The 27,867-nt window shown below is 40.1% G+C and overlaps 1 protein-coding gene across 5 annotated transcripts in view; it reads right to left on the reverse strand.

Annotated features, from left to right (window-relative positions):
• The window catches only part of HERC3 (HECT and RLD domain containing E3 ubiquitin protein ligase 3), a 163,974-nt gene that overhangs the window by 58,427 nt on the left and 77,680 nt on the right, over window positions 1–27,867 (reverse strand). For all 5 annotated transcript variants that reach the window (XR_008687010.1, XR_016037428.1, XM_055434103.2 and 2 more), the window contains exons 11-16: window positions 23,607–23,731; window positions 22,012–22,071; window positions 5,513–5,624; window positions 4,919–5,108; window positions 2,969–3,132; window positions 2,724–2,837 (exon numbers count right to left, since the gene is read on the reverse strand). Coding sequence is in view for 3 of the 5 variants with exons in the window: in XM_055434103.2 (XP_055290078.1) it covers window positions 2,724–2,837; window positions 2,969–3,132; window positions 4,919–5,108; window positions 5,513–5,624; window positions 22,012–22,071; window positions 23,607–23,731 (765 nt within the window). In the remaining 2 variants the exon portion in view is untranslated. The remainder of the gene's footprint in view (window positions 1–2,723; window positions 2,838–2,968; window positions 3,133–4,918; window positions 5,109–5,512; window positions 5,625–22,011; window positions 22,072–23,606; window positions 23,732–27,867) is intronic.

Raw genomic sequence — 27,867 nt, forward strand, 5'->3', positions numbered from 1 at the left:
ATATAATGTACAGCATGGTGACTGCAGATAGTAAAACAATACTGCGTATTTTAGGTGCTAAAGTTGCTAATACAGTAATTCTTAAAAGTTATCTAAGAAAAAAATTTGCAACTATGTGTGGTGACGGACAGTAACTAGACTTACAGTGATCATTTCAGTGTGTATAAATATCAAGTCATTATGGTATACACTTGAAATAATATGTGACATGTCAATTATACCTCAAAAAAATTAAAAAAACAAATGCATGAAAAAGCTTTAGCATTTTAGGTTAAAATCCAAGATATCAAGAAATTTAAACTTTAATTTCTAATAGTATTATATAACAGAAAAAATTCCACGGAAATCACAAAAGGTCAAGTTATTTTACCCAATTTTGTATCTTTCTGTAATAACCTTAATTCTTGAAGAGGAAATGAGCAGCTGGTATTTAAGGCTTATATTTGTTTATCAAATATTAAGAGAAAGGAACAATAAAAAAAAGTTACAGAAGTTGCTCACTTAAGTACTCCATTCAGAGACCACAGTCATGATAACCTATATTTTTAACACCAACACCTTCTTTTTTAGGGTCAAAGAAAATTAGAGTCCATTAGAATTCAGTAGCAAGTCACAGAAAGAGGAGATTACAAGTCAGAACAATTGGCTTTTAAGCTAACTGAGTTGGTGGAAAACTGTTTAGCTTCTCTGAGACTCCTATTTCTCACCCAGAAACAAAGCAGCTGGCTAAATAATTCATAAGACTTACTGCAGCTCTAAACATTTTATGAGTCAATGAATATTTATTCATGAATTCATAAAACAGAGAAGTTTGTCTTCTTACAACTTCTAAATTAGCAGATGAAAATAGAGTTCATTGTTAGCTTCCATGCCTACGTAAACCCATTTAGAAGATTTATCCACTTTTTTGAAAAGTACTTGGCTTTTTAAGGTAATCAAAACCCTTATTAAAAATCTCAATAGTCTCCAGCATTGATCATCTGGTATTTGACAAAGAAAAAAATCTTCCTTAAAGAAACCTATTTAAATGACTTGCTTTTGGAAACCACTACTGACCTCCAAAGGACTTCCCTGGTAGTTCAGTGGTAAGAATCCACCTGCCAATGTAGGAGACTCAGGTTCAATCCCTGGGTTAGGGAAGATCCCCCGGAGAAGGAAATGCAACCCACTCCAGTATTTTTGCCTGGGAAATCCCATGGACAGAGGAGCCTGGTGGGCTACTGTCCATGGGGTCAAAAAAAGAGTTGGACACAACTTAGTTACTAAACAATAACAACTGGCCTCCAAAATCCCTGCAGGGTGTAGGAAAATATTGCCTAAATGTCACTGATGAAACTGTTAAATTGGTAAGGACTCATCTCAAACATGTCTGCTCTGCATGGCTTCACTAAATAACCATATTATCACTCTTTTTTCTGACATCACTCAAATTTATACATAATCCACAGATGGGTGATCCTAAAAAGCCCTGCATATATCCCAAGCCAGTCTATAAACAAACTGTAGAGCCAACGCAAGGGTGGCAGGCAAACCCACAGTTGTAATATAAGCAAGAACTAGGTCAGGGATATGTGACATTTTCACACACATAATCCCAAATCAGACAGCCTGTAGGGTTCAGGCAGCCGATGACTCAAGCTGACTAGCTGTTAGATGAAGATAATAGCAAATGATCCTTTCCTCAATGTCAAAATCAAACTGCAATGGCGACTCTGGCATGTATAAGTCACATCTAAAGAGACCCTATTGAACTCCATCCAGCTGGCACCATCTGGGAGACAGGTCATGCTGCTGCCAGGTCTTCCAGGTCTCAAGAAAGGCCAGAAATTCATTTTATGTTCCTTGACTTTTTAAATTGTGGTAAAAGACACAAAGTTTACCATCTTTACCGTGTTAGATTCATTAGTCTCAAATACATTTCCATTATTGTGCAATGAATCTCCAGAATTTTTTCATCCTGCAAAACTGAAAGTCCTAGAGATTATTATACTAAGTAAGCCACACAGAAAAAGACAAATATCACGTGATTTCACTTACATGTGGAATCTAAAAATTGATACAAATGACCATATTTATAACACACACTCACAGACTTAGAAAACAAATTCATGGTTACCAAAGGGGCATGGTGGGGGAAGGATAAATCGGGAGTTTGAGATTAACATGTACACACCACCATATACAAAACAGACAACAAGGACCTACTGAAATAGCACAGGGAACTATACTAAATACTTTGTGATACCCTATAACGGAAAATAATCTGAAAAGGAACATAAAGTTATAGATATAGAAAGATGAATCACTTGGCTGTGTACCTGAAACACAATATTGTAAATCAACTACACTTCATTTTTTTAAAAAAAGTCTAAACCTATTAAAAAAAAAAACTCTCCAATTTCTCCTCACTAGACCTTGGCAACCACTTTTCTACTTTATGTTTCTATGAGTTTGACTACTTCAGATACCTTGATTTTTTTTAATGTTGGCAACTAATTAAAATTATGCCATTCGGGTGACTACCCATTTGTGACTGCTTATGAGTACTTCCGATTACTCAAAGTGCTTCAGTGTTTTAAGAATGCAAAAGCCAGTCAATAAAGCACAGGTGTGACATTAACATTAAAGTTGAGGACAAATTATAGAGCTCAGATGTTTTTTTCTTGTCCTTGTGCTCTGAGAAAAGAGTAAAGCTTTAAGATACACTTCACATGAATTCTTACCATGCCTGCTTGATGCAAGAACCACATGAGGTAGTCTTCCTGAATGTCCACCAGACCGGAAATCTCAGGAATGTAAAATGTATCATATTCCACATGTTTCACTTTAAGATTTACCTGATGAAGAATGAAGCAAGGACAGCTGAGACCCACATACCTGGAAAGTGGCTTCCCCCTGAACATGCGGGTAGGCAATTTTATCCTACTATCTCTCCACCCCTCCCCCTCTGGGTCTTCTCAATGCTCACCCTGTATAACTTCTCCAAGAGCTTGAGAGCTGCTGTAATATAATTGTTAAACAGTACAGGGATTAAGAATGTCTTTCTTCCTCTCAGCAGATAAACGACTGCACCTTTATAGAGGTTTACCAGTTTCGTGAAGTATTTCGGACATACCTGAGACCACCAGTTATCTTTAGAAAAGAAAAAAAAGATATATTTCAACATGTGATCTTGATCAAGTATTTATGTCTTCTGTCTACTAACTAAAAACTGCTCCAGCTACAAGATAAGCATTAGTCTAAAACACAGTTTCCCAAAACTGACTTTAAAAAGAATCCATTAAAGCATTTCTGGAGAGAGTGGTAGCTGCAGGAGAACCCTGGAGCTTTTTCATACAGCTTCATCTGATTGTTTCCCTCAAAGACTCAGTCAGAAGGCTAATCTAAAACTTCAGTCTCGAGGACACATGTGGTCAAGATGCTCAGGCATTTACTTTGGGCAGGAGCATCCACATATCCTAGTCCTTTCAGCCCACTTCTCAGCCACCACCTAAGTCCTGTACCAGGGATGCCGAGGACCACACACCCCAGATGCAGCACCAATATGGCAACCAGTCCTTCCTTTCAAGAGGCATCATCAGTTGAAAAACTACATATTTCTGTTTCTTAACAAACAATACTTTCTCATGACCAGACAAGAAGACTATACCACTGGTTTTTACTTTGTCAAAAACAAACTCAGTCACATTGACATACTTATAGGATGAAGTAATAAAATGTCCAAGATTTTTCAAGTGTATTGCAGAGATACAAGGTAGTGGTAGGGAGAATGGAGAAAACTAAAAGGGCAAGATGTTGATCATCGTGAATTTGTGTGATGGTAACTTGCAGTGTTCTCTCTTCTTTGAAGTATTCTTTTCAATTTCTATGATGAGAATTTAAAAACAAATTAAGTGTAAAACTGAACTATTCTGATCTTTTTGTGCTAGTCTCTCTGGGAAAATTAACATAATAAATAATAATAGAATAATTTTTTAAAAAACTTAAAAGTCAGGTAATATTCCTTCAGAGATTGCCATCTCTATCTCACAGTCTACTAGAATACCTGAGAAAATATACCCCAAAGAGCTTGTGAGCTTAAAAAAAATAAGGACTAACATATTTATGATTATTTCTTTGTTTATATCTTCTACAAAGATGGGAGCAATACGGAAAAGACAGTATTCCATCCTGAGCGATACAGGTCTCTACTCGTGGGGAGACCACACTCAAGTAACAGCCTAGTCCATATGGAACACGGAAGTTACTGAGCTGCAGTGAACACCTAAAAAAAATTACCAGGAAAAAAAAAAGTAAATGAAAAGCAAAAGCCAGGTGACAGATTTTCTGCATTTGATTAATAAAAACATCTCAGGCGCTACTCCCATGAGAGACACTCTCCAATTCACTGAGGAACGGAAGGTTCTTATCTCAGCAAAGTGTCCGTAGCCTGCAAAAATCAGTGTGGACTCAAATGTCCTAAAAAAGAAAAACAAAACAAACATTTGGTAAGTCTCCACTAGGTCATTTTCTTCCTCTCCTTTTCTGGAGACCTGTGTATCACACCACAATGTTCATTTCACTCCCACCCCCTAAATTAATTATACGAGAAAGAACAACAAATGGACACTAACACTTGAGACACTATTAATCACTAGCAAGCATAGGAGGAAAAAAAATAAAGTCAAATAATCTAACTTTGTGAATATTTAAAAATCAAGATAAGTCTGGTGTAAACTGTTTCAAATAACCTAAATAATGGTTCAATTGTTTAAACTGAAAATATGGCTTGAAATTAGAAATTAACAGCAAAGAAAGAAAAGTTTAAGTGTTAAGCATATTAAATGATAACAAATCTTGGATCTCAATCCAACAGGAGCCAATGGTCACACCAACAAAATATAAAGCAAAAACTTCCGGTACTATGCAGCAAATTCACCTAAGACTTTGCTGGGGTTTGTATCCAGCCGCAAAATGGCCATAGCCAGGGGGATAGTCAACGTTATATAATACTTGGAATCCTGGAGCAGGGGAAACTCTGGGAGTATTAAGTAGATTCTCATCGCTTCAACATCTGGTGGTGAACTCGATAACTGAGGAATCAGGCAACTTTCAAAGCTATTTAAGATCTGTATGAGAGAAAAGAGTAATGAGAAATTCAATCTCGTTACCTGATCTCTAAACTCGTAAGTTATTTGAGAGACTCTCAGCTCTTATTCATTCAGTATGCACTCAGGACCATCTACGAGATAGGTACCAGTCTGGTCAATCAGGATACACATCAGTGAAAAGAAAAGTCAAAGGTCCCTGCCCTTGCCAACCTTATACTCTGGGGGGTGGGGATTTCCTTAGAAAAATGTAAGCTAAATAGAAAAGTAAACATTAGGACAAATTCCTAATGTATTTTACAGAGTTAACATTTATACAAGACTTCTGTCTTTTCATCTTACTCTATTTTTTCCCCTCTTGAAAGTTGACTTATTTCAATGCAAAAATGCATTTTAAGCGTGTACTTTATAGAGTAAAAAAATACCTGTTCCAGAATCATGGAGTGCTGAGAGTTCATCAACTTCTCAAATAACACTCTAGTTGAGTTCAGATCAATTCCAGGGATTTTTGGACTTGTTTTAAAATGCTCATCAATTCTAAACAAAAAGAAAAAAAACATGTAATAAAAGAAAAACAAAGCAAACACTCTGATAGGGATGAATTATAAAAAGGTCAACATATAGTTTGCACATACTGATCCAGTTTAAATTTCACCTGGCAGACAAGATGCACGAAAACATTAACTTTGGGGAAACCCAACAGAATAAATCTTTCTGAATCCCTTTTTCAAGGTGATCTTACAATTTAAGTCATTAAAGTATAAGGATCATCATCTTACTGTGAGACTCTCTTGAAATTTATAGGCAGAATGTTATTTTTCTGATTAACTCTTGTATTTTGCATCTTTCTGTCATTGTGGTACACTGAACCAAAGGCAGATGCTGTGCCTAGGTACAAAAAACATCCCTGTGCAATGTGGCCCACTCATCAACAAATACCAAGTTTAAAGCAAGTTGTTTTCTTTTTTAAATATTGGATCTATAATAAATGCAAAGTTAGTGTATTACTCAGTTAAAAAAAGGGATACAATTACATTTACTCCAGGACTAATTTTATCCTGAATATTCCTTGGACTGATGCTGAAGCTCCAATACTTTGGCCACCTGATGAGAACAGCCAACTCATCGGGAAAGACCCTGATACTGGGAAAGATTGACGGAGGGAGGAGAAGGGGACGACAGAAGACAAGATGGTTGGATGGCATCACCAATTCAATGGATGTGAATTTGAGCAAGTTCTGGGAGATGGTGAAGGACAGGGCAGCCTGGCATGCTGCAGGCCATGGAGTTGCAAAAAGTCAAATAGGACTGAACAACTGTTTTCAGGCAGTTTGAAGGCCATACTATGTAAGAGACAGTTGTTGTTTTATTTTTTTTATTGCGGTATAATTAGCACCGGAGAAGGCAACGGCAAGCCACTCCAGTACTATTGCCTAGAAAATCCCATGGGTGGAGGAGCCTGGTAGGCTGCAGTCTGTGGGGTCGCTAAGGGTCAGACACGACTGAGCAATTTCACTTTCACTTTTCACTTTCACACATTGGAGAAGAAAATGGCAACCCACTCCAGTGTTCTTGCCTGGAGAATCCCAGGGATGGGGGAGCCTAGTGGGCTTCCGTCTATGGAGTCACACAGAGTCGGACACGACTGAAGTGACTTAGCAGCAGCAGCAGCAGTAGCAGTAGCAGCAGAAACAACTAATTATTTTTCTGTTTTAAATAAACTCTCAGCCTTTTAGAGACTTAAAGAACATCTCTTAAATTTCCACTCTTAAACATACCACATCTACTAATTACAAACAAACTATATGCAAAACAGACTTCTGCTTATGTGTAACAAACATACTCAGATAGTTTTAATATCATCTGATGGAAATATTACAATTTATAAAAACATAAGCAGAGTTCCTAATGTGAAAAAATTTCAATTATATAATTATATGCATTGGAACCTAAATGGTCAATCAAGACGAGTTACTTGGGCTTTCTCTGTTTGTTTAATCTTTTGCACTGTTGTTCTAAAAATAAATTTGCCCAAAACATAGAAATTGTTTCTGCTATCCCATATGCAGCCTTCCATATGCTTAGAAGTACCTTCTGCTATGCTGCTAAGAAAAATCAAAAGACTTTATCTACACGTATTTATGCTTTGTTAAACTGGTCTTTGGGAATTCCCAGGTGGCTCAGTGGTAAAGAATCAGCCCGCCAATTCAGGAGACACAGGAGATGTGGGTTCGATCCCTGGGTGGGGAAGATCCCCTGGAGAAGGAAATGGCAACCCACTCCAGTATTCTTGCCTGGAAAATCTCATGGACAGAGGAGCCTGGTGGGCTACAGGCCATAGAGTCGCAAAGAGTCAGACATGATACCACTGAGCAACTAACAAATTAAGGCTGGATAATCTAACAAATCTAACAAGAGCCATTCCCAACTTTCAGAAAAACTGTCCTTCTAGAATAAGGTTTCTCAACCTTGGGATCGCTGACTTTTAGGGTTGTCAGATAATTCTTTGTTGGGTGGGTGGGATTGTGAGAAGCTTAGCAGCCACCCTGGCCTTTGCCCACTAGATTCCAGTAGTATACTCACCACCACAGTAACAACCAAAACATGCCAAGAGACAATGCTGAATGTCCCCTGGGAAACAAATGAGCCTGGTTGAGAATCACTGTTCTAAAAGAGCAACATCAACACAAAATTTTTTCCCTGAAGGCTAAGTATTGATTCTGAAATTAGTTGGATGAGCTCATTTCAGTTGCCCTAATGATACAAATGACTTTGCAATCTTTAATTGTAATTGAACAGAGTTCCTGAAGCAACCTCTTACAACCCAGTTAGGGACAGAACTGGGGGTGGGGTAGGGGGTGCAACTGACACACAGAGCTGAAGTCTAAGTCTTCGTGGGATTTCATTAGCCTTGCCACAGACAGAAAAAGGATGGTGAGAAGGTCGGGACTTGGGATCACCAAAGATCAAAACCCATGACGAGACCCTTCTATGGCCACAATATCTGCAGATGGCATAAGGCCTAGCAAGGAAACGCTATTTACAACCTGGGAGTTTAGGCCAAATGCAATTTTCTGGTGGGTTGGGCTGGCCTTGAGTCCAAGGAGTCCGTGGAGCCTTCTTGTAATTTTCCCTAAATTCATTCTTTTTGAGAAAAGAAAAAACCATGGGAAAGAAGTCAAAGAAATAAGGAGATTATTTAAAGAAATAAGAATTTAAGAACAGAATTGCCCACTTCTAGTTCAAGATGGTGGAGTAGAAGGACATGCGCTCATCTCTTGTGAGATCACCAGAATTTCAACTAGCTGTTGAACAACCATCAACAGGGGGACGCTGGAACCCACCAAAAAAAGATACCCCATGTCCAAAGACAAAGAAGCCACCACAGCAAGATGGTAGGTGGGGATGCAATCATGATAAAATGAAATCTCATACCTGCCAGGTGGTGATCCACAGGCTGGAGAACAACAATAAAAAAGAAAGTCTCACACTATTGTGAAGGTTCTGAACCACACGTCAAGCTTCCGAGCCTGGAGATCCAACAAAGGGACTAGGAATCCCCAAGGAATATGGCCTTGCGGGTCAGTAGGATTTCATTATAGGCCTTCCAGAGGACTGGGGGAAACAGACTCTGTGGTCTTGGAGGGCACAAACAAAATTTGTGCCCTCCAAGACTCAGAGGAGAGGAGCAGTGACCCCACTGGAGACTGAACCAAAACTACCTGCTAGTGTTGGAGGGCCTCCTGAGGAGGTGTGGGTCAGCAGGGGCTCACCACAGGGACGAGGGCAATGAAAGGTCCCCCTTGGTGTAAACCCTCATGGAGTCCACCATTAACCCTACCATACAGCCCTTAGACCCTGGGATAAGTTGCCTCAGGTCAAAAAACTACAAGGATGGGAGTGCAACCCCAACAATCAGCAGATAATTAGATTAAAGCTTTACTGAGCAAGGTCCTGCCCACCAGAGCAAGACCCAGTTTTTCCCATCACAAGTCCCTACCATCAAGATGCTTACACGAGCCTCTTAGCCTCATCCATCAGAGGGCAGACAGAAGAAGCAAGAAGAAGCACAGTCTCACAGCAGCTAAAGCAAAAACTATGTTCCAGAAAGTTAATCACCATGAAAGAGCAGAAAGTTATATCCCATATGAAGGGACAAAGTAAAATCTCAGAAAAACAACTAAATGAAGTGGAGATAGGCAATCTTCCAGAAAAAGAATTCAGAATAACGATAGTGAATATGATCCAGGATCTCAGGAAAAGAATAGAGGCAAAGATTGAGAAGATGCAAGAAATGTTTACCAAAGACCTACAAGAACTAAAGAACAAAGAAAGAGAGATGAATAATACACTGCTGCTGCTGCGTCACTTCAGTCGTGTCCAACTCTGTGTGACCCCATAGACAGAAGCCCACCAGGGTCCCCCGTCCCTGGGATTATCCAGGCAAGAATACTGGAGTGGGTTGCCATTTCCTTCTCCAATGTGTAAAGTGAAAAGTGAAAGTGAAGTCGCTCAGTCGTGTCCGACCCTTAGCGACCCCATGGACTGCAGCCTACCAGGCTCCTCCATCCATGGGATTTTCTAGGCAAGAATAATACACTAGAAGGAATCAATATCAGAATAATGAGGCAGAATAATAAATGACCTGGAGGACAGAATGGTAGAAATCACTGCCATAGAACAGAATATAGAAAAATGAATGTGGAGGGAGGAACAAGATGGTGGAGGAATAGGACGGCGAGACCACTTTCTCCCCCACAAATTCATCAAAAGAACATTTGAATGTGGAGTAAAGTCCACAAAATAACTTCTGAATGCTGGCAGAGGACATCAGGCACCCAGAAAATCAACCCATTGTCTTTGAAAGGAGGTAGAAAAAACATGAAAGATAAAAAGAGAGACAAAAGAGGTAAAGACAGAGCTCCATCCTGGGAAGGGAGGTTTTAAAAAGAGAGAAGTTTCAAATGCCAGGTGGCTTCAAATGCCAGGAAACACTCTCACTGGCGAATGTGTGGCAAGCCTTGGAACCTCAGAGGGCCACATAACCGGGAGGAAAAAAAAAACAATTAAAACCCACAGATTACCCGACAAATGGTAACTCCCAGCGGAGAAGCAGCGCAGACGCCTGCAGACGCCATTAGCAAGCGGGGGCTGGGCAGAGAGGAGCCGGCTTAACTGCTAAGAGAGAAGACTGGGCTTGAATGCCGCGAGGGCAATCTGAGAGAACTGGGGATAGCAAAGCAGACTGTGGGATAGCTTCCCCGCGAAAAGGTGGAAAGCTCTAACCTAAGACTCCGCCAGCCCCGATCACAGAACAAAGGGCTGAGCAGAGTGAGCAGGCTGTGGTCAGCCCATCCCCCATCCCCCACAGAGACAGGCAGGGAGGGCAGCCAGAACCGGAGGGGGCAACCGCAGCCCCAGAAAGGCATCCGATACAAACTGCAGGCAGGCTTGTTGCTAATCAAGACTTCTTGGGCTCGGGCCGGTCGATATCCGCCTGAGAAGGTGCGCCAGTTGTACACCCAGAAAACCGAGTGGCAGGGACTGGGGAGGTGGTAAGTCGCAGCGACCGCGCTCGCCAAACACCTGGTCACCTGAGCTGCTCGGACCGGGGAAGGTACAAAACACAGGCCCAACCAAGTCTGCGCCTTTGTGGAGTACCCGAGAACCTGAACTTGAGACGCTCAGACATGGGAAGTGCATACAACCCAGTGCCGGCCTCAGACAGTTCCCGGCAGAGCAACCTAGAGCCTGTGCAGTGTAGACTGGGACAGCACATGTGCTGTGAGCAGGGGCAAACCGAGTGTGGCCGAGACGCTGCGAGCACTCCCCACAGACGGCAGAGGTATTTGTCAGCAGCGTTCCTCCCTTCCCAGAACAGGACTGAACAACTGAGACTTAAAAAGTGTCCACCAGCCCCCTAATATCACGGCAGAAATTAGACACTGAAGAGACCAGCAAACAGAAGCTAAAACAGAGGGAACCACCTTGGAAATGACAGACAGAGAAGTCTAGAGGCTACTCCAAGAATAAGACCAAAAACCAGAGGCAAGAGGCTTAAGCCCGAATCCTGAGAACACCAGAGAACTCCTGACTCCAGGGAACATTAATCAATAGGAGCTCATCAAACGTCTCCATACCTACACTAAAACCAAGCACCACCCAAGGGTCAACAAGTTCCAGAGCAAGACATACCACGCAAATTCTCCAGCAACACAGGAAAATAGCCCTGAGCTTCAATAGACAGGCTGCCCAAACTCACTCCAAACCCACTGACATCGCATAACTCATTACTGGACACTTCACTGCACTCCAGAGAGAAGAAATCCAGCTCCACCCACCAGAACACCGACACAAGCTTCCCTAACCAGGGAACCTTGACAAGTCACCCGTCCAACCCCACACACAGTGAGGAAACTACATAATAAAGAGACCTCCACAAACGGTCAGAAGAGGGAAAGGCCACCCCAAGCAAAGCATTATAAGCAAGATGAAGAGGCAGAGAAATACCCAGCAAGTAAAGGAACAAGATAAATGTCCACCAACACAAACAAAAGAGGAAGATGTAGGGAATCTACCTGATAAAGAATTTCGAATTTTGATGGTGAAAATAATTCAAAATCTTGAAAGCAAAATGGAGTGACAGATAAATAACCTGGAGAAAAGGATTGAGAAGATGGAAGAAAGATTTAATAAGGACTTAGAAGAAATAAAAAAGAGTCAATATACAATGAATAATGCAATAGATGAGATCAGAAACACTCTGGAGGGAACAAACAGTAGAATAACACAGGCAGAAGACAGGATAAGTGAGCTAGAAGATAGAATTGTAGAAATAACTGAAACAGAGAGGAAAAAAGAAAAATAAATTAAAAGAAATGAGGACAATATTAGAGACCTCTGGGACAATGTTAAACGCCCCAACATTCGAATCATAGGAGTCCCAGAAGAAGAAGACAAAAAGAAAGACCATGAGAGAATACTTGAGGAGATAACAGTTGAAAACTTCCCTAAAATGGGGAAAGAAATAATCACCCAAGTCCAAGAAACCCAGAGAGTCCCCAACAGGATAAACCCAAGGCGAAATACTCCAAGACACATATTAATCAAATTAACAAAGATCAAACACAAAGAACAAATATTAAAAGCAGCAAGGGAAAAGCAGCAAATAACACACAAGGGGATTCCCATAAGGATAACAGCTGATCTTTCAACAGAAACTCTTCAGGCCAGGAGGGAATGGCAAGACATACTTAAAGTGATGAAAGAAAATAACCTATAGCCCAGATTACTGTACCCAGCAAGGATCTCATTCAAATATGAAGGAAAAATCAAAAGCTTTACACACAAGCAAAAGCTGAGAGAATTCAGCATCAACAAACCAGCTCTCCAACAAATGCTAAAGGATCTTCTCTAGACAGGAAACATAGAAAGGGTGTATAAATTCGAACCCAAAGCAATAAAGAAAATGACAACAGGATCATACTTATCAATAATTACCTTAAACGTAAATGGGTTGAATGCCCCAACCAAAAACAAAGGCTGGCTGAATGGATACAAAAACAAGACTCTCATATATGTTGTCTACAAGAGACCCACCTCAAAACGAGGGACAAATACAGACTGAAAGTGAAGGGCTGGAAAAAGATATTCCATGCAAATAGAGACCAAAAGAAAGCAGGAGTAGCAATACTCATATGAGATAAAACAGACTTTAATACAAAGGCTGTGAAAAGAGACAAAGAAGGAAACTACATAATGATCAAAGGATCAATCCAAGAAGAAGATATAACAATTATAAATATTTATGCACCCAACATAGGAGCAACGGAATATGTAAGACAATTACTAACTTGTATGAAAGGGGAAATTAACAACTATGCAATACTAGTGGGAGATTTTAATACCCCACTTACATCTATGGATAGATCAACTAAACAGAAAATTAACAAGGAAACACAAACTTTAAATGATACAATAGACCAGTTAGACCTAATAGATATCTAAAGGACATTTCACCCCAAAACAATGAATTTCACCTTTATCTCAAGCACACACGGAAACTTTTCCAGGATAGATCACATCCTGGGCCAAAAATCTAGCCTTGGTAAATTCAAAAAAATTGAAATCATTCCAAGCATCTTTTCTAACCACAATGCAGTAAGATTAGATCTCAATTACGGGAGAAAAACCATTAAAAATGCCAACATATGGAGGCTGAACAACACGCTGCTGAACAACGAACAAATCATAGAAGAAATCAAAAGAGAAATCAAAATATGCATAGAAATGAATGAAAATGAAAACACAACAACCCAAAACCTCTGGGACACTGTAAAAGCACTGCTAAGGGGGAAGTTCATAGCAATACAGGCACACCTCAAGAAACAAGAAAAAAGTCAACTAAATAACCTAACTCTACATCTAAAGCAACTAGAAAAGGAAGAAATGAAGACGCCCAGGGTTAGAAGAAGGAAAGAAATCGTAAAAATTAGGGCAGAGATAAATGCAAAAGAAACAAAAGAGACCATAGCAAAAATCAACAAAGCCAAAAGCTGGTTCTTTGAGAAGGTAAATAAAATTGACAAACCACTAGCCAGACTTATCAAGAAACAAAGGGAGAAGAACCAAATCAATAAAATTAGAAATGAAAATGGAGAGATCACAACTGACTGACAACACAGAAATACAAAGGATTATTAGAGAATACTATCAGCAATTATATGGCAATAAAATGAATAACCTGGAAGAAATGGACAAATTCCCAGAAAAGTTCAGTTCAGTTGCTCAGTCATGTCCGACTCTCCGTGAATCCATGAATCACAGCAGCCCAGGCCTCCCTGTCCATCACCAATTCCCGGAGTTCACTCAGACTCATGTCCACAGATTCGGTGATGCCATCCAGCCATCTCATTCTCTGTCATCCCATTGTCCTCCCGCCCCCAACCTTTCCCAACACCAGAGTTTTTCCAGTAAGTCAACTCTTCGCATGAGGTGGCCAAAGTATTGTAGTTTCAGCTTTAGCATCAGTCCTCCCAATGAACACTCAGGACTGATCTCCTTTAGAATGGACTGGTTGGATCTCCTTGAGGTACAAAGGACTCTCAAGAACCTTCTCCAACACCACAGTTCAAAAGCATCAATTCTTCGGCGATCAGCTTTCTTCACAGTCCAACTCTCACATCCATACATGACTACAGGAAAAACCATAGCCTTGACTAGACGGACATTTGTTGGCAAACTAATGTCTCTGCTTTTTAATATACTATCAAGGTTGGTCATAACTTTCCTTCCAAGGAGTAAGCGTCTTTTAATTTCATGGCTGCAATCAGCATCTGCAGTGATTTTGGAGCCCGAAAATATAAAGTCTGACACTGTTTCCACTGTTTTCCTCTCTACTTCCCATGAAGTGATGGGACCAGATGCCATGATCTTTGTCTTCTGAATGTTGAGCTTCAAGCCAACCTTTTCACTCTCCTCTTTCACTTTCATCACGAGGATTTTGAGTTCCTCTTCACTTTCTGCCATAAAGGTAGTGTCATCTGCATATCTGAGATTATTGATATTTCTCCCAGCAATCTTGATTCCAGCTTGTGCTTCTTCCAGCACAGCGTTCCTCATGATGTACTCTGCGTAAAAGTTAAATAAGCAAGGTGACAATATACAGCCTTGACATACTCCTTTTCCTATTTGGAACCAGTCTGTTGTTCCATGTACAGTTCTGACTGTTGCTTCCTGACCTGCATACAGGTTTCTCAAGAGGCAGGTCAGGTGGTCTGGGATTCCCATCTCTTTCAGAATGTTCCACAGTTTATTGTGATCCACACAGTCAAAGGCTTTAGCCTAGTCAATGAAGCAGAAATAGATGTTTTTCTGGAACTCTCTTGCTTTCTCCATGATCCAGCGGATGTTAGCAATTTGATCTCTGGTGCCTCTGCCTTTTCTAAAACCTGCTAGAAAATCGTACACCTTTCCAAAACTGAACCAGGAAGAAATAGAAAATCTGAACAGACCCATCACAAGCACGGAACTAGAGACTGTAATCAGAAATCTTCCAGCAAACAAAAGCCCAGGTCCAGACGGCTTCACAGCTGAATTCTACCAAAAATTTAGAGAAGAGCTAACACCTATTCTACTCAAACTCTTCCAGAAAATTGCTGAGGAAGGGAAACTTCCAAACTCATTCTATGAGGCCACCATCACCCTAATCCCAAAACCTGGTAAAGATCCCACAAAAAAAGAAAACTACAGGCCAATACCACTGATGATCATAGATGCAAAAATCCTTAACAAAATTCCAGCAATCAGAATCCAACAACACATTAAGAAGATCATACATCATGACCAACTGGGCTTTATCCCAGGAAGGCAGAATTCTTCAATATCCACAAATCAATCAACGTAATACACCACATTAACAAACTGAAAAATAAAAATCATGTGATTATCCCAATAGATGCAGAGAAAGCCTTCGACAAAATTCAACATCCATTTATGATAAAAACCCTCCAGAAAGTGGGAATAGAAGGGACATATCTCAACATAATAAAAGCTATATATGACAAACCCACAGCAAACATCATCCTCAATGGTGAAAAACTGAAAGCATTTCCCCTAAAGTCAGGAACAAGACAAGGGTGCCCACTCTCACCGCTACTATTCAACATAGTTCTGGCTACAGCAATCAGAGCAGAAAAAGACATAAAAGGAATACAAATTAGAAAAGAAGAAGTAAAACTTTCATTATTCGCTGATGACATGATCCTCTACACAGAAAACCCTAAAGACTCTACCAGAAAACTACTAGAGCTAATCAATGAATACAATAAAGTTGCAGGATATAAAATCAACACACAGAAATCCCTTGCATTCCTATACACTAATAATGAGAAAATATAAAGAGAAATTAAGGAAACTATTCCATTCACTGTTGTAACGAAAAGAATAAAATACTTAGGAATATATCTACCTAAAGAAACAAAGCTGTATACAGTTAGCGAAAACAAGACCAGGAGCTGACTGTGGCTCAGATCATGAACTCCTTATTGCGAAGTTCAGACTTAAATTGAAGAAAGTAGGGAAAACCACTAGACCATTCAGATATGACCTCAATCAAATCCCTTATGATTATACAGTGGAAGTGAGAAATAGATTTAAGGGACTAGATCTGATTGATAGAGTGCCTGATGAACTCTGGACGGAGGTTCGTGACATTGTACAGGAGACAGGGACCAAGACCATCCCCATGGAAAAGAAATGCAAAAGAGCGAAATGGCTGTCTGAGGAGGCCTTACAAATAGCTGTGAAAAGAAGAGAGGCGAAAAGCAAAGGAGAAAAGGAAAGATATAAGCATCTGAATGCAGAGTTCCAAAGAATAGCAAGGAGAGATAAGAAAGCCTTCCTCAGCGATCAATGCAAAGAAATAGAGGAAAACAACAGAATAGGAAAAACAAGAGACCTCTTCAAGAAAATTAGAGATACCAAGAACATTTCATGCAAAGATGGGCTCGATAAAGGACAGAAATGGTATGGACCTAACAGAAGCAGAAGATATTAAGAAGAGGTGGCAGGAATACACAGAAGAACTGTACAAAAAAGATCTTCACGACCAAGATAGTCACGATAACGTGATCACTGACCTAGAGCCAGACATCTTGGAATGTGAAGTCAAGTGGGCCGTAGAAAGCATCACTACTAACAAAGCTAGTGGAGGTGATGGAATTCCAGTTGAGCTATTTCAAGTCTTGAAAGAGGATGCTGTGAAAGTGCTGCACTCAATAGGCCAGCAGATTTGGAAAACTCAGCAGTGGCCACAGGACTGGAAGAGGTCAGTCTTCATTCCAATCCCAAAGAAAGGCAATGCCAAAGAATGCTCAAACTACCGCACAATTGCACTCATCTCACACGCTAGTAAAGTCATGCTCAAAATTCTCCAAGTCAGGCTTCAGCAGTATGTAAACTGTGAACTCCCAGATGTTCAAGCAGGTTTTAGAAAAGGCAGAGGCACCAGAGATCAAATTGCCAACATCCGCTGGATCATGGAGAAAGCAAGAGAGTTTCAGAAAAACATCTATTTCTGCTTCATTGACTATGCCAAAGCCTTGACTGTGTCGATCACAATAAACTGTGGAACATTCTGAAAGAGATGGGAATCCCAGACCACCTGACCTGCCTCTTGAGAAACCTGTATGCAGGTCAGGAAGCAACAGTTAGAACTGGACATGGAACAACAGACTGGTTCTAAATAGGAAAAGGAGTACGTCAAGGTTGTATATTGTCACCCTGCTTATTTAACTTATATGCAGAGTACATCATGAGGAATGCTGGGCTGGAAGAAGCACAAGCTGGAATCAAGATTGCTGGGAGAAATAGCAATAACCTCAGATATGCAGATGACACCACCCTTATGGCAGAAAGTGAAGAGGAACTCAAAATCCTCGTGATGAAAGTGAAAGAGGAGAGTGAAAAGGTTGGCTTGAAGCTCAACATTCAGAAAACAGAGATCATGGCATCTGGTCCCATCACTTCATGGGAAATAGATGGAAAAACAGTGGAAACAGTGTCAGACTTTGTTTTTTTGGGCTCCAAAATCACTGCAGATGCTGATTGCAGCCATGAAATTAAAAGACGCTTGCTCCTTGGAAGGAAAGTTATGACCAACCTTGATAGTATATTAAAAAGCAGAGACATTACTTTGCCAACCAAGGTCCGTCTAGTCAAGGCTATGGTTTGTCCCATGGTCATGTATGGATGTGAGAGTTGCACTGTGAAGAAGGCTGATCGCCGAAGAATCGATGCTTTTGAACTGTGGTGTTGGAGAAGACTCTTGAGAGTGCCTTATACTGCAAGGAGATCCAACCAGTCCATTCTAAAGGAGATCAATCCTGGATGTTCATTGGAGGGACTGATGCTAAAGCTGAAACTGCAATACTTTGGCCACCTCATGCGACGAGTTGACTCACTGGAAAAGACTCTGATGCTGGGAAAGGTTGGGGGCGGGAGGAGAAGGGGACGACGGAGAATGAGATGGCTGGATGGCATCACCGACTCGATGGACATGAGTTTGAGTGAACTCTGGGAGTTGGTGATGGACAGGGATGCCTGGCGTGCTGTGATTCATGGGGTCGCGGAGAGTCGGACACTTCTGAGCGACTGAACTGAACTGAACTGAAAGAAACAAAAGACTTGTACATAGAAAAGTATAAAACACTAGTGAAAGTAATCAAAGAGGACACTAATAGATGGAGAAATATACTGTGTTCGTGGATTTGAAGAATAAATATTGTGAAAATGAGTATACTACCCAAAGTAATTTATACATTCAATGCAATCCCTATCAAGCTACCAATGATAGTTTTCACAGAACGAGAACAAATAATCTCACAATTTGTATGGAAATACAAAAACCTCGAATAGCCAAAACAATCTTGAAGTAGAAGAATGGAGCTGGAGGAATTAACCTGCCAGACTTCAGGCTCTACTACAAAGCCACAGTCATTAAGACAGTATGGTACTGGCATAAAGACAGAAATATAGATCAATGAAACAAAATAGAAAGCCCAGAGATAAATCCACGCACCTATGGACACCTTATCTTTGACAAAGGAGGCAAGAATATAAAATGGAGAAAAGACAGTCTCTTTAACAAGTGGTGCTGGGAAAACTGGTCAGCCACTTGTAAAAGAATGAAACTAGAACACTTCCTAACACCATACACAAAAATAAACTCAAAATGAATTTAGAGAGCTAAATGTAAGACCAGATTCTATAAAACTAGAGAACGTAGGCAAAACTCTCTCCGACGTAAATCACAGCAGGATCCTCCAAGACCCACCTCCCAGAATATTGGAAATAAAAGCAAAAATAAACAAATGGGACCTAATTAAAATCAAAAGCTTCTGCACAGCAAAGGAAACTCTAAGCAAGGTGAAAAGACAGCCTTCAGAATGGGAGAAAATATTAGCAAATGAAACAACTGACAAAGAATTAATCTCCAAAATGTACAAGCAGCTCCTGCAGCTCAATTCCAGAAAACTAAGTGACCCAATCAAAAACTGGGCCAAAGAACTAAACAGACATTTCTCCAAAGAAGACATAAAGATGGTTAACAAACACATGAAAACATGCTCAACATCCCTCATAATCAGAGAGATGCAAATCAAAACCACAATGAGATACCATTTCACACCAGTCAGAATGGCTGCTATCCAAAAGTCTACATGCAATAAATGCTGGAGAGGGTGTGGAGAGAAGGGAACCCTCTTACACTGTTGGTGGGAATGCAAACTAGTACAGCCACTATGGAGAACAGTGCGGAGATTCCTCAAAAAAACTGGAAATAGAACTGCCATATGATCCAGCAATCGCACTCCTGGGCATATACACCGAGGAAACCAGAATTGAAAGAGACACATGTACTCCAGTGTTCACTGCAGCACTGTTTATAATAGCCAGGACATGGAAGCAACCTAGATGTCCATCTGCAGACGAATGGATAAGAAAGCTTTGGTACATATACACAATGGAGTATTACTCAGCCATTAAAAAGAATGCATTTTGCATTTGAACCAGTTCTAATGAGGTGGATGAAACTGGAGCCTATTATTCAGAGTGAAGTAAGCCAGAAAGAAAAACATCAATACAATATACTAACGCATATATATGGAATTTAGAAAGATGGAAATGATAACCATGTATACAAGACAGCAAAAGAGACACAGATGTATAACAGTACTCTGTGGGAGAGGGTGAGGGTGGGATGGTTTGGGAGAATGGCATTGAAACATGTATATTATCATATGTGAAACAAATCGCCAGTTCAGTGTCGATGCATGTTACCGGATGCTCGGGGCTGGTATGCGGGGATGATCCAGAGGGAGGATAAGGGGAGGAGGGAGGTGGGAGGGGGGTTCGGGAGGGGGAACTCATGTACACCCGGGGCAGATTCATGTCAATGTATGACAAAACCAACCAATATAATATTGTAAAATAATTAGCCTCCAATAAAAATAAAAAAAAAAAGAATAATGAATGAAAAGAAATGAATACAGTGTAAGAGATATTTGGAACAACATTAAACACACCAACATTCGCATTATGGGGGTCCCAGAAGGAGTAGAGAAAGGACCTGAGAAAATATTTTAAGAGATGATAGCTAAAAACTTCCCAAACATGGGAAAGGAAATAGTCACCACGTTCAGGAAGCACAGAGAGTCCCCGGCAGGATAAACCCAAGGAGGAGCACAACCAGACACATAGTACTCAAACTGACAAAAATTAAAGACCAGAGATAAAATATTAAAAGCAACAAGGGAAAAAATGACAAATAACATACAAGGGAACTCCCATCAGGCTATCTGCTGATTTGAAACTCTACAAGCCAGAAGGGAATGGCATGATATATTTAAAGTTATAAAAGGGAAGAACCTCAACCAAGAATACTCTACCCTATAAGACTCTCCTTTAGATTTGATAGAGAAATCAAAAGCTTTCAGACAAGCAAAAGTTAAGAGAATTCAGCATCAGCAAACCAGCTTTACAAAAAATGCTAAAGGAATTTCTCTAGGCAGCAAACACAAGAGAAGGAAAAGACTTACAGAAAATAAATCCAAAATAATTAAGAAAATGGTAATAGGATCATACATATTAATAATTACCTTAAATGTAAATAGACTAAAAGCACCAACTAAAAGACACATTGGCTGGGTGGATGAAAACAAGAGCATGTATGCACTTTCACCTACCACATCATTCTGCTTGACACCAGCCTCAAATTGTAATGATTTATATTGTTAAGTTAATCATGCTCCCATTATGGCTTGCAATTGCAATTATCTTTTATTTTTGTTTGGCTACTAATTGTGAAAACTGATAAACATCTTTTGCTATTATGACTATGAACTATCACTCACTTAATACCATTGTATCATGACTGGTCAACAGAAAAATAATAGAATTCTATATCAGCAAAACTAGGATCTAATAGAAAAACCTGTAATCACTTTTTAAAATCCAGAGGCACATCAGAATTAGCTTGAAATTTTTGAAAACTACAAATGCTCAGGTATCGCTTTTTTCTCCAGAGCTCCAGATGTTTCTAATGAGCAGTCATGTTTATAAACAACTCGACTATATGATGATCTTTTTACTTTTATCTAGTTTGTTTCACTTTTTCTATTACATATTCAGTGCTCCCATTTCATTTATGTTCTCCAACTTCTCCATCTCTTCTCTTTTTTTTTAATGTTCTTTCTCAAGCCCTTATTAAGTATAGTAGAAGAGTTTTTGTATACATATACATATAAATATGTATAATACATATTTTAGAAAACTTATGAATTGTCTAACTAAAAAAATTTTGACATTTTGATTTGACTTGTTTGACTTAGTATGAATGGAATGTTAGATTTCTAATTAAAAAACAGATACACAACAAGCAAGAAAGGTCTACTGTATACCACAGGGAACTATAATCAATATCTTTTAATAACCTATGATGGAAAATCATTTCAAAAATAACATATGCGTATCTGTATAACAGAATTACCTTGCTGTGTACCTGAAACACTGCAAAGTCAACTATACTTCAATAAAATATATTTTTTTAAAAAAAAAAGAATTTAAGAACAAGTATTACTAATATTTTGGAATAGTCTGAAAAATCTTACTTTTGATTACACAAACCCTTTCTGAGATACTGTCTCTCTCTTGGTAATCTGCTTCTCTGCGAACTAGGCATGAATCAGCACTGCCCTTCCTGGTGTCCTCTCACTCATCATCATTAGTCACTTCCATTTCTGTGCAAATCACAAGCTTACCCACTGAGTTAAGGCCAACCACCATCAAAGAGAACACAAGTCTTTCTCAGCCTTTGCTGAGTAAGCACCTGCATCACATGTGGGTATTTTAAGATTAAGTCACTTACTTTTTCTCAAGAAAACTTCCATTCCAACAGGCTGCAGAAGATAATATCTGAACAACACCACTGCTCAGAAAGAAAAACGGGAAAGAAGTCTTTAATAATTATAAATAAATGGTTATTTAAAGCATCTGCAATAGATTACTCCTCTATTGCAGAGTTTCCTTAATAGCTGCTCCTTCTTACCCAGGTGAAGCCTTGGAAAACACTGTGTCCTGTCTCAAAATGGACAAGAACTTACATTATCCATAAATCATGTTAAAATAAAGAGTATCAAAGCTGCCAAAAGAAAACTCTCAGGCCTAATAATAATGACCTTGGACTTTCCTCCCACCAACCGTCTAAGACACTCCCCCCCTCACCTTCAAACACAAACCCAAAATAAAACCAAAAAAGATAAGCTGAGCTGTTATTTACCAACACAGAAAGAATCTCTGCAAATTAATAACTGAACAAATACTTCCTTCTGTTTTGCTGCCCATCTCAGAAAACTACAAATGAGTGAAGTAAGTTTTTCTTCCTATTACCTAGATTTTCTGGGGGGGAACTGCCGGTTTCTGAGGACCCACAGTGTTAGTACATGTCAGGAAGCTTGAACCCTCTTAATTAGTATAAGGGAAAGGGAAGGAACAAAACAAATATACAGTCGAGGAGGGGATCACAGTAACTTCTGTTAAACATAGGATCCAGGTCAGGAAGGATCTTTGAAGATCATTGCTTATATCCTATCACTTGTAAATAAGAAAACTGAGAACTAGTAAAGTGTCAAAGTCCCAGCCAAGGGAGTCTCAGTGCCCCCACCCCCCTATCCTCCCAGCGAGTCTAGTCCCCCCAGCCTGTTCCCTGCCCCTTCCAGACTGAATTCCCTGGCAGAGTCACCAAACTTAGAGGGCTTCCGAGGACTGTCACAGAGGTGCTCTAGGGCATTCCCAATGATCCCCCACTCAAAATGCTGGTGTGCCCAAAGGGCTCAGGGAATTTGCCCCTCTACAGTCTATTTCATAAAGTAAAATGCTTTATACACATATCTGGGAACAACTACCACCTAGTACACAATCTGATTCATTCATTCCCAAGAATCAGATTCTGTCGAAAAATGGAAAAACTGAGGAAAGCCAATACAATGTGCAAAAATACAATTTTTTTAAAGAATGAAATACACTTGCTGAAAGGACTCAATCCTTTAACTATACTTTTTTCTCTATCTCAACTAATCATTTTGAATACGAAAATGCTAAATTATTCCGATTAGGTAAAATAAGCTTAGATTAGAATGCTTTGGAATAAGCATATGAAGTAAACTCTTGGAGTTAAACAACAATAACACTAAGCTTTCTGGGTAGAAAGGCCAACTCAGGTCTTCATCAGTTCAGATTTTTAAGGTCCAAACAAAGCAGGTGGAGGAATACACCTTGTAAGAAAATGGGGAACAACTTACTATGTTATTTCAGGCTAAGGGCACCAGATGTGTGTCACAAAAATGACCCCTCAAATGCAAAACCCCATTTATATTCACAACCTCAAGATGGAAGTAGGGGAAAATCACTAAGTTGGAAATTCCAATACGCTTTGAAAACAACTGAAAACAAGCAACCACATACTTGATTGTATTTGCATTGTTGTGTTCTGAGAGCTTCTGTCTCCAAACTGCTATGGTTTCATCATTTATTAAACTGGTGTAATGTGCTTGGTTCATCGTCCTGAAGTCAACAGCAGGAGAAGAATTCTGAAGGATTAAATATGACAGAAAAAAAAAAAATTACGGAACAGCAGGGACGTTTTCTCATCTTCCTTTCCCCATATATCTCCCACTTTGTGTTTCACTTATGTACAGGAGTGGGGTGCACTGCCCAGATCCTCTCTCCCTTCAGAACAGACCACTCACCCCACCAGCTGCCTCAGTGTAAGCTCTGGACTGCCCCCAGCTGCACTGACCTCCAGGATCTGCCCTGGGCGCTGGCCTCACTTCCTTTCTGTCAGTGGCAGGTGGGGATGTGGTGCCAGGCCCCAGCACCCCTGCCTCCAGAAGAATTTACACCTGGGAAACAGACTCTGAACCTGAGATTTCTGTTTAAAGTGTGGGCTTGGGGGGAGTTCTAGAACAACATTTCCTCAGGATGAAGGAGGCAGGATTGGGCAGAAGGGGGAGCTGAACTGCAGCTCAGCGCCTCAGCAGATCTCATGGGGTTCTGTGGAGCCGAGGATGGCCCTTCAGTACCCTCCCCAGAGAAACCAAACAAAGAGACTGCTTCAGATTTCTTTCTCCCTCTGCTTTGAATCACCATAACATCAAGGTTTTTAAATTACTAATCATTTGCCTTAACTGTTCACCAAACTCCAACAATATGCATTATAAAAAGTCTATACAATCTATATTGTAAATAATCTATGAAAATGTAATGCCTCTTAATGTCTTGCTCAAAGTATACAGCTATAAATTTATCAGAAAGATAAAAGACATATCAATAATGGCCTTTAAATCCCCAAATGCTACACAGTGCTATATAATAAGCACTTTTCCTAAAATTGCTATTTTTCAACTTATTTTCCCCAAATCTAATCATCATTTAGAACTAGAGAAAAATTTAAAGTGTTTTATGTCTCCTGTACTTGTCACTAGAAGAGAGGGAAAAAAGCAATACTAAAACATTAACCAGATGATCATAAAAACACAACTTTCAAAGCAAATTTTCGTGGTTATTTTCTCAGAGTGATGAGTTAAGACAGCATTATATAAGGGGAAAGGAAGAGGGCATGTAACAGACTGGAGACGTTTGCCAAAGTTTATGATGATCTGGTTTTTGATAAGTATTTTAACAAAAATGACCACAGAAGTCTGTTAAGAGAACAAAAGCCATCTTGAACTGCATAGAGAAAAACTGTAAGACAAAATAGACACTTGAAAACACACAAACAAGACTGTCTCTCCACCATGGTCTTAAAACCAGTCATTATGTAAATTTTAATTACTTCCCCCATTCAAAGGAGCAGCTGAACACAGACACAAACACATATTTAAAATATAAACATGTTACTATTTTCTCATTCTTCACCCCAAGTCCAATAAACCACATATGCCTTGGATGAAGTATAATCTCAGAATCAAACATAAAGACCCAAGAAAAAGCACTGATTTTCCATGGCTTTGAATTACGTACATCCTCGAAAGAAAAAATTGGTGTAGGTCAGTGTATCCAACTTGGCTGCACTTTCGATCACCAGAGCTTTCAAAAATCCAGACGGCCAAGTTACACTCTCAGTTCAGTTCCGTTCAGTTCAGTCGCTTAGTCGTGTCCAACTCTTTGCGACCCCGTGAACCACAGCATGCCAGGCCTCCCTGTTCATCACCAACTCCCGGAGTTCACTCAAACCCATGTCCATCGAGTCAGTGATGCCACCCAGCCATCTCATTCTCTGCTGTCCCCGTCTCCTCCTACCCCCAATCCCTTCCAGCATCAGCCTCTTTTCCAGTGAGTCAACTCGTCGCATGAGGAGGCCAAAGTATTGCAGTTTCAGCTTTAGCATAAGTCCTTCCAATGAACACCCAGGATTGATCTCCTCTAGAATGGACTGGTTGCATCTCCTTGCAGTCCAAGGGACTCTCAAGAGTCTTCTCCAGCAGCACAGTTCAAAAGCATCAATTCTTCAGCGATCAGCTTTCTTCACAGTCCAACTCTCACATCCATACATGACCACGGGAAAAACCATAGCCTTGACTAGACAGACCTTGGTTGGCAAAGTAATGTCTCTGCTTTTTAATATGCTATCTAGGTTGGTCATAACTTTCCTTCCAAGGAGTAAGCGTCTTTTAATTTCATGGCTGCAATCAGCATCCGAAGTGATTTTGGAGCCCCAAAATATAAAGTCTGACACTGTTTCCACTGTTTCCCCATCTATTTCCCATGGAGTGATGGGACCAGATGCCATGATCTTCGTTTTCTGAATGTTGAGCTTCAAGCCAACCTTTTCACTCTCCTCTTTCACTTTCATCAAAAGGCCTTTGAGTTCCTCTTTACTTTCTGCCATAAGGGTGGTACCATCTGCATATCTGAGGTTATTGATATTTCTCCCAGCAATCTTGATTCCAGCTTGTGCTTCTTCCATCCCAGCGTTCCTCATGATGTACTCTGCATATAAGTTAAATAAGCAGGGTGACAATATACAACCTTGACGTACTCCTTTTCCTATTTGGAACCAGTCTGTTGTTCCATTTCCAGTTCTAACTGTTGCTTCCTGACCTGCATACAGGTTTCTCAAGAGGCAGGTCAGGTGGTCTGGGATTCCCTTCTCTTTCAGAATGTTCCACAGTTTATTGTGATCCACACAGTCAAAGGCTTTGGCATAGTCACTCTAAACAAGTTAAATCAGAATCTCTGGAGATAACTGGTGTCTTTTTAAGACTCCTGGGTCTTAGTCATTAATTATGTAGTAAATTTGTGTGGTGACAGATGGTAGCTAGAATCATTGTGGTGATCACTTCAAAATTATAGAAATATAAATCACTATTTTGTGTACCAGGAACTAAAATAGTCTTGTAAGTTAATATACTTTAAAATCAAACAAAAAAGCTCATAGAAAAAGAGATCAGATTTGTGATTACCAGAGGCAGGGGATGGAGGGATGAGGGATTGGCCATAGGCAGTCAGAAAGCACATACTTCAAGTTATAAGATAAATAAATTCTAGGTGTGTAATATAAAACATGATAAATTGACACTCCATTTAGTTGCTCAGTCATGTCCGACTCTTTGCAACCCCAACAATTAACACAATAATTAACAAAAGAGTCCAAAATGCAGTACTTGGGTGCAATCTCAAAAACGACAGAATAATCTCTGTTCATTTCCAAGGCAAACCATTCAATATCACATTAATCTAAGACTGTGCCCCAATCAGTAATGCTGAAGAAACTGAAGTTGAACGGTTCCATGAAGACCTACCAGAAATAAAAGACCTACCTTCTAGAACTAACATCCAAAAAAGATGTTCTCTTCATTATAGGGCACTGGAATGCAAAAGTAGGAAGTCAAGAGATACCTGGACCAAGTGAAGTTGCTCAGTTGTGTCCGACTCTTTGCGACCCCATGGACTGTAGCCTACCACGCTCCTCCATCCATGGGATTTTCCAAGCAAGAGTACTGGAGTGGGTTGCCATTTCCTTCTCCAGAGGATCTTCCCGACCCAGGGATCAAACCCGGGTCTCCCGCATTGTAGGCAAACGTTTTACCATCTGAGCCACAAGGGAAGTCAAGAGATACCTGGAGTAACAGGCAAATTTGGCCTTGAAGTAAAAAATGAAGCAGGGCAAAGGCTAACAGAGTTTTCCCAAGAGAATGCAGGTCATAGCCAACACCCTCTTCCAACAACACAAGAGAAGACTACACATGGACGACACCAGATGGTCAATAACAAAATCAGATTGATTATATTCGTTGCAGCCAAAGATGGAGAAGCTCTATACAGTCAGCAAAAACACGACTGGGAGCTGACTGTGGCTCAGATCATGAACTCCTTATTGCCAAATTCAGACTTAAATTGAAGAAAGTACAGAAAACCACTAGACCATTCAGGTATGAACTAAATCAAATCCCTTACAATTATACAGTGGAAGTGACAAATAGATTCAAGATATTAGATCTGATAGACAGAGTGCCTGAAGAAATATTGACTGAGGTTCCTGACATTGTACGGGAGGCAGGGATCAAGACCATCCCCAAGAAAAAGAAGTGTAAAAAGGCAAAATGGTTGTCTAATGAGGCCTTACAAATAGCTGTGAAGAGAAGAGACATGAAAGACAAAGGAGAAAGATATACCCATGTGAACGTAGTGTTCCAAGAATAATAAGGCGGCCTTCCTCAGTGAT

Source organism: Moschus berezovskii, chromosome 5 (assembly GCF_049115385.1).
Source record: "Moschus berezovskii isolate FMDL1 chromosome 5, NW_MosBer_1.0, whole genome shotgun sequence".
Classification (NCBI taxonomy): domain Eukaryota; kingdom Metazoa; phylum Chordata; class Mammalia; order Artiodactyla; family Moschidae; genus Moschus; species Moschus berezovskii.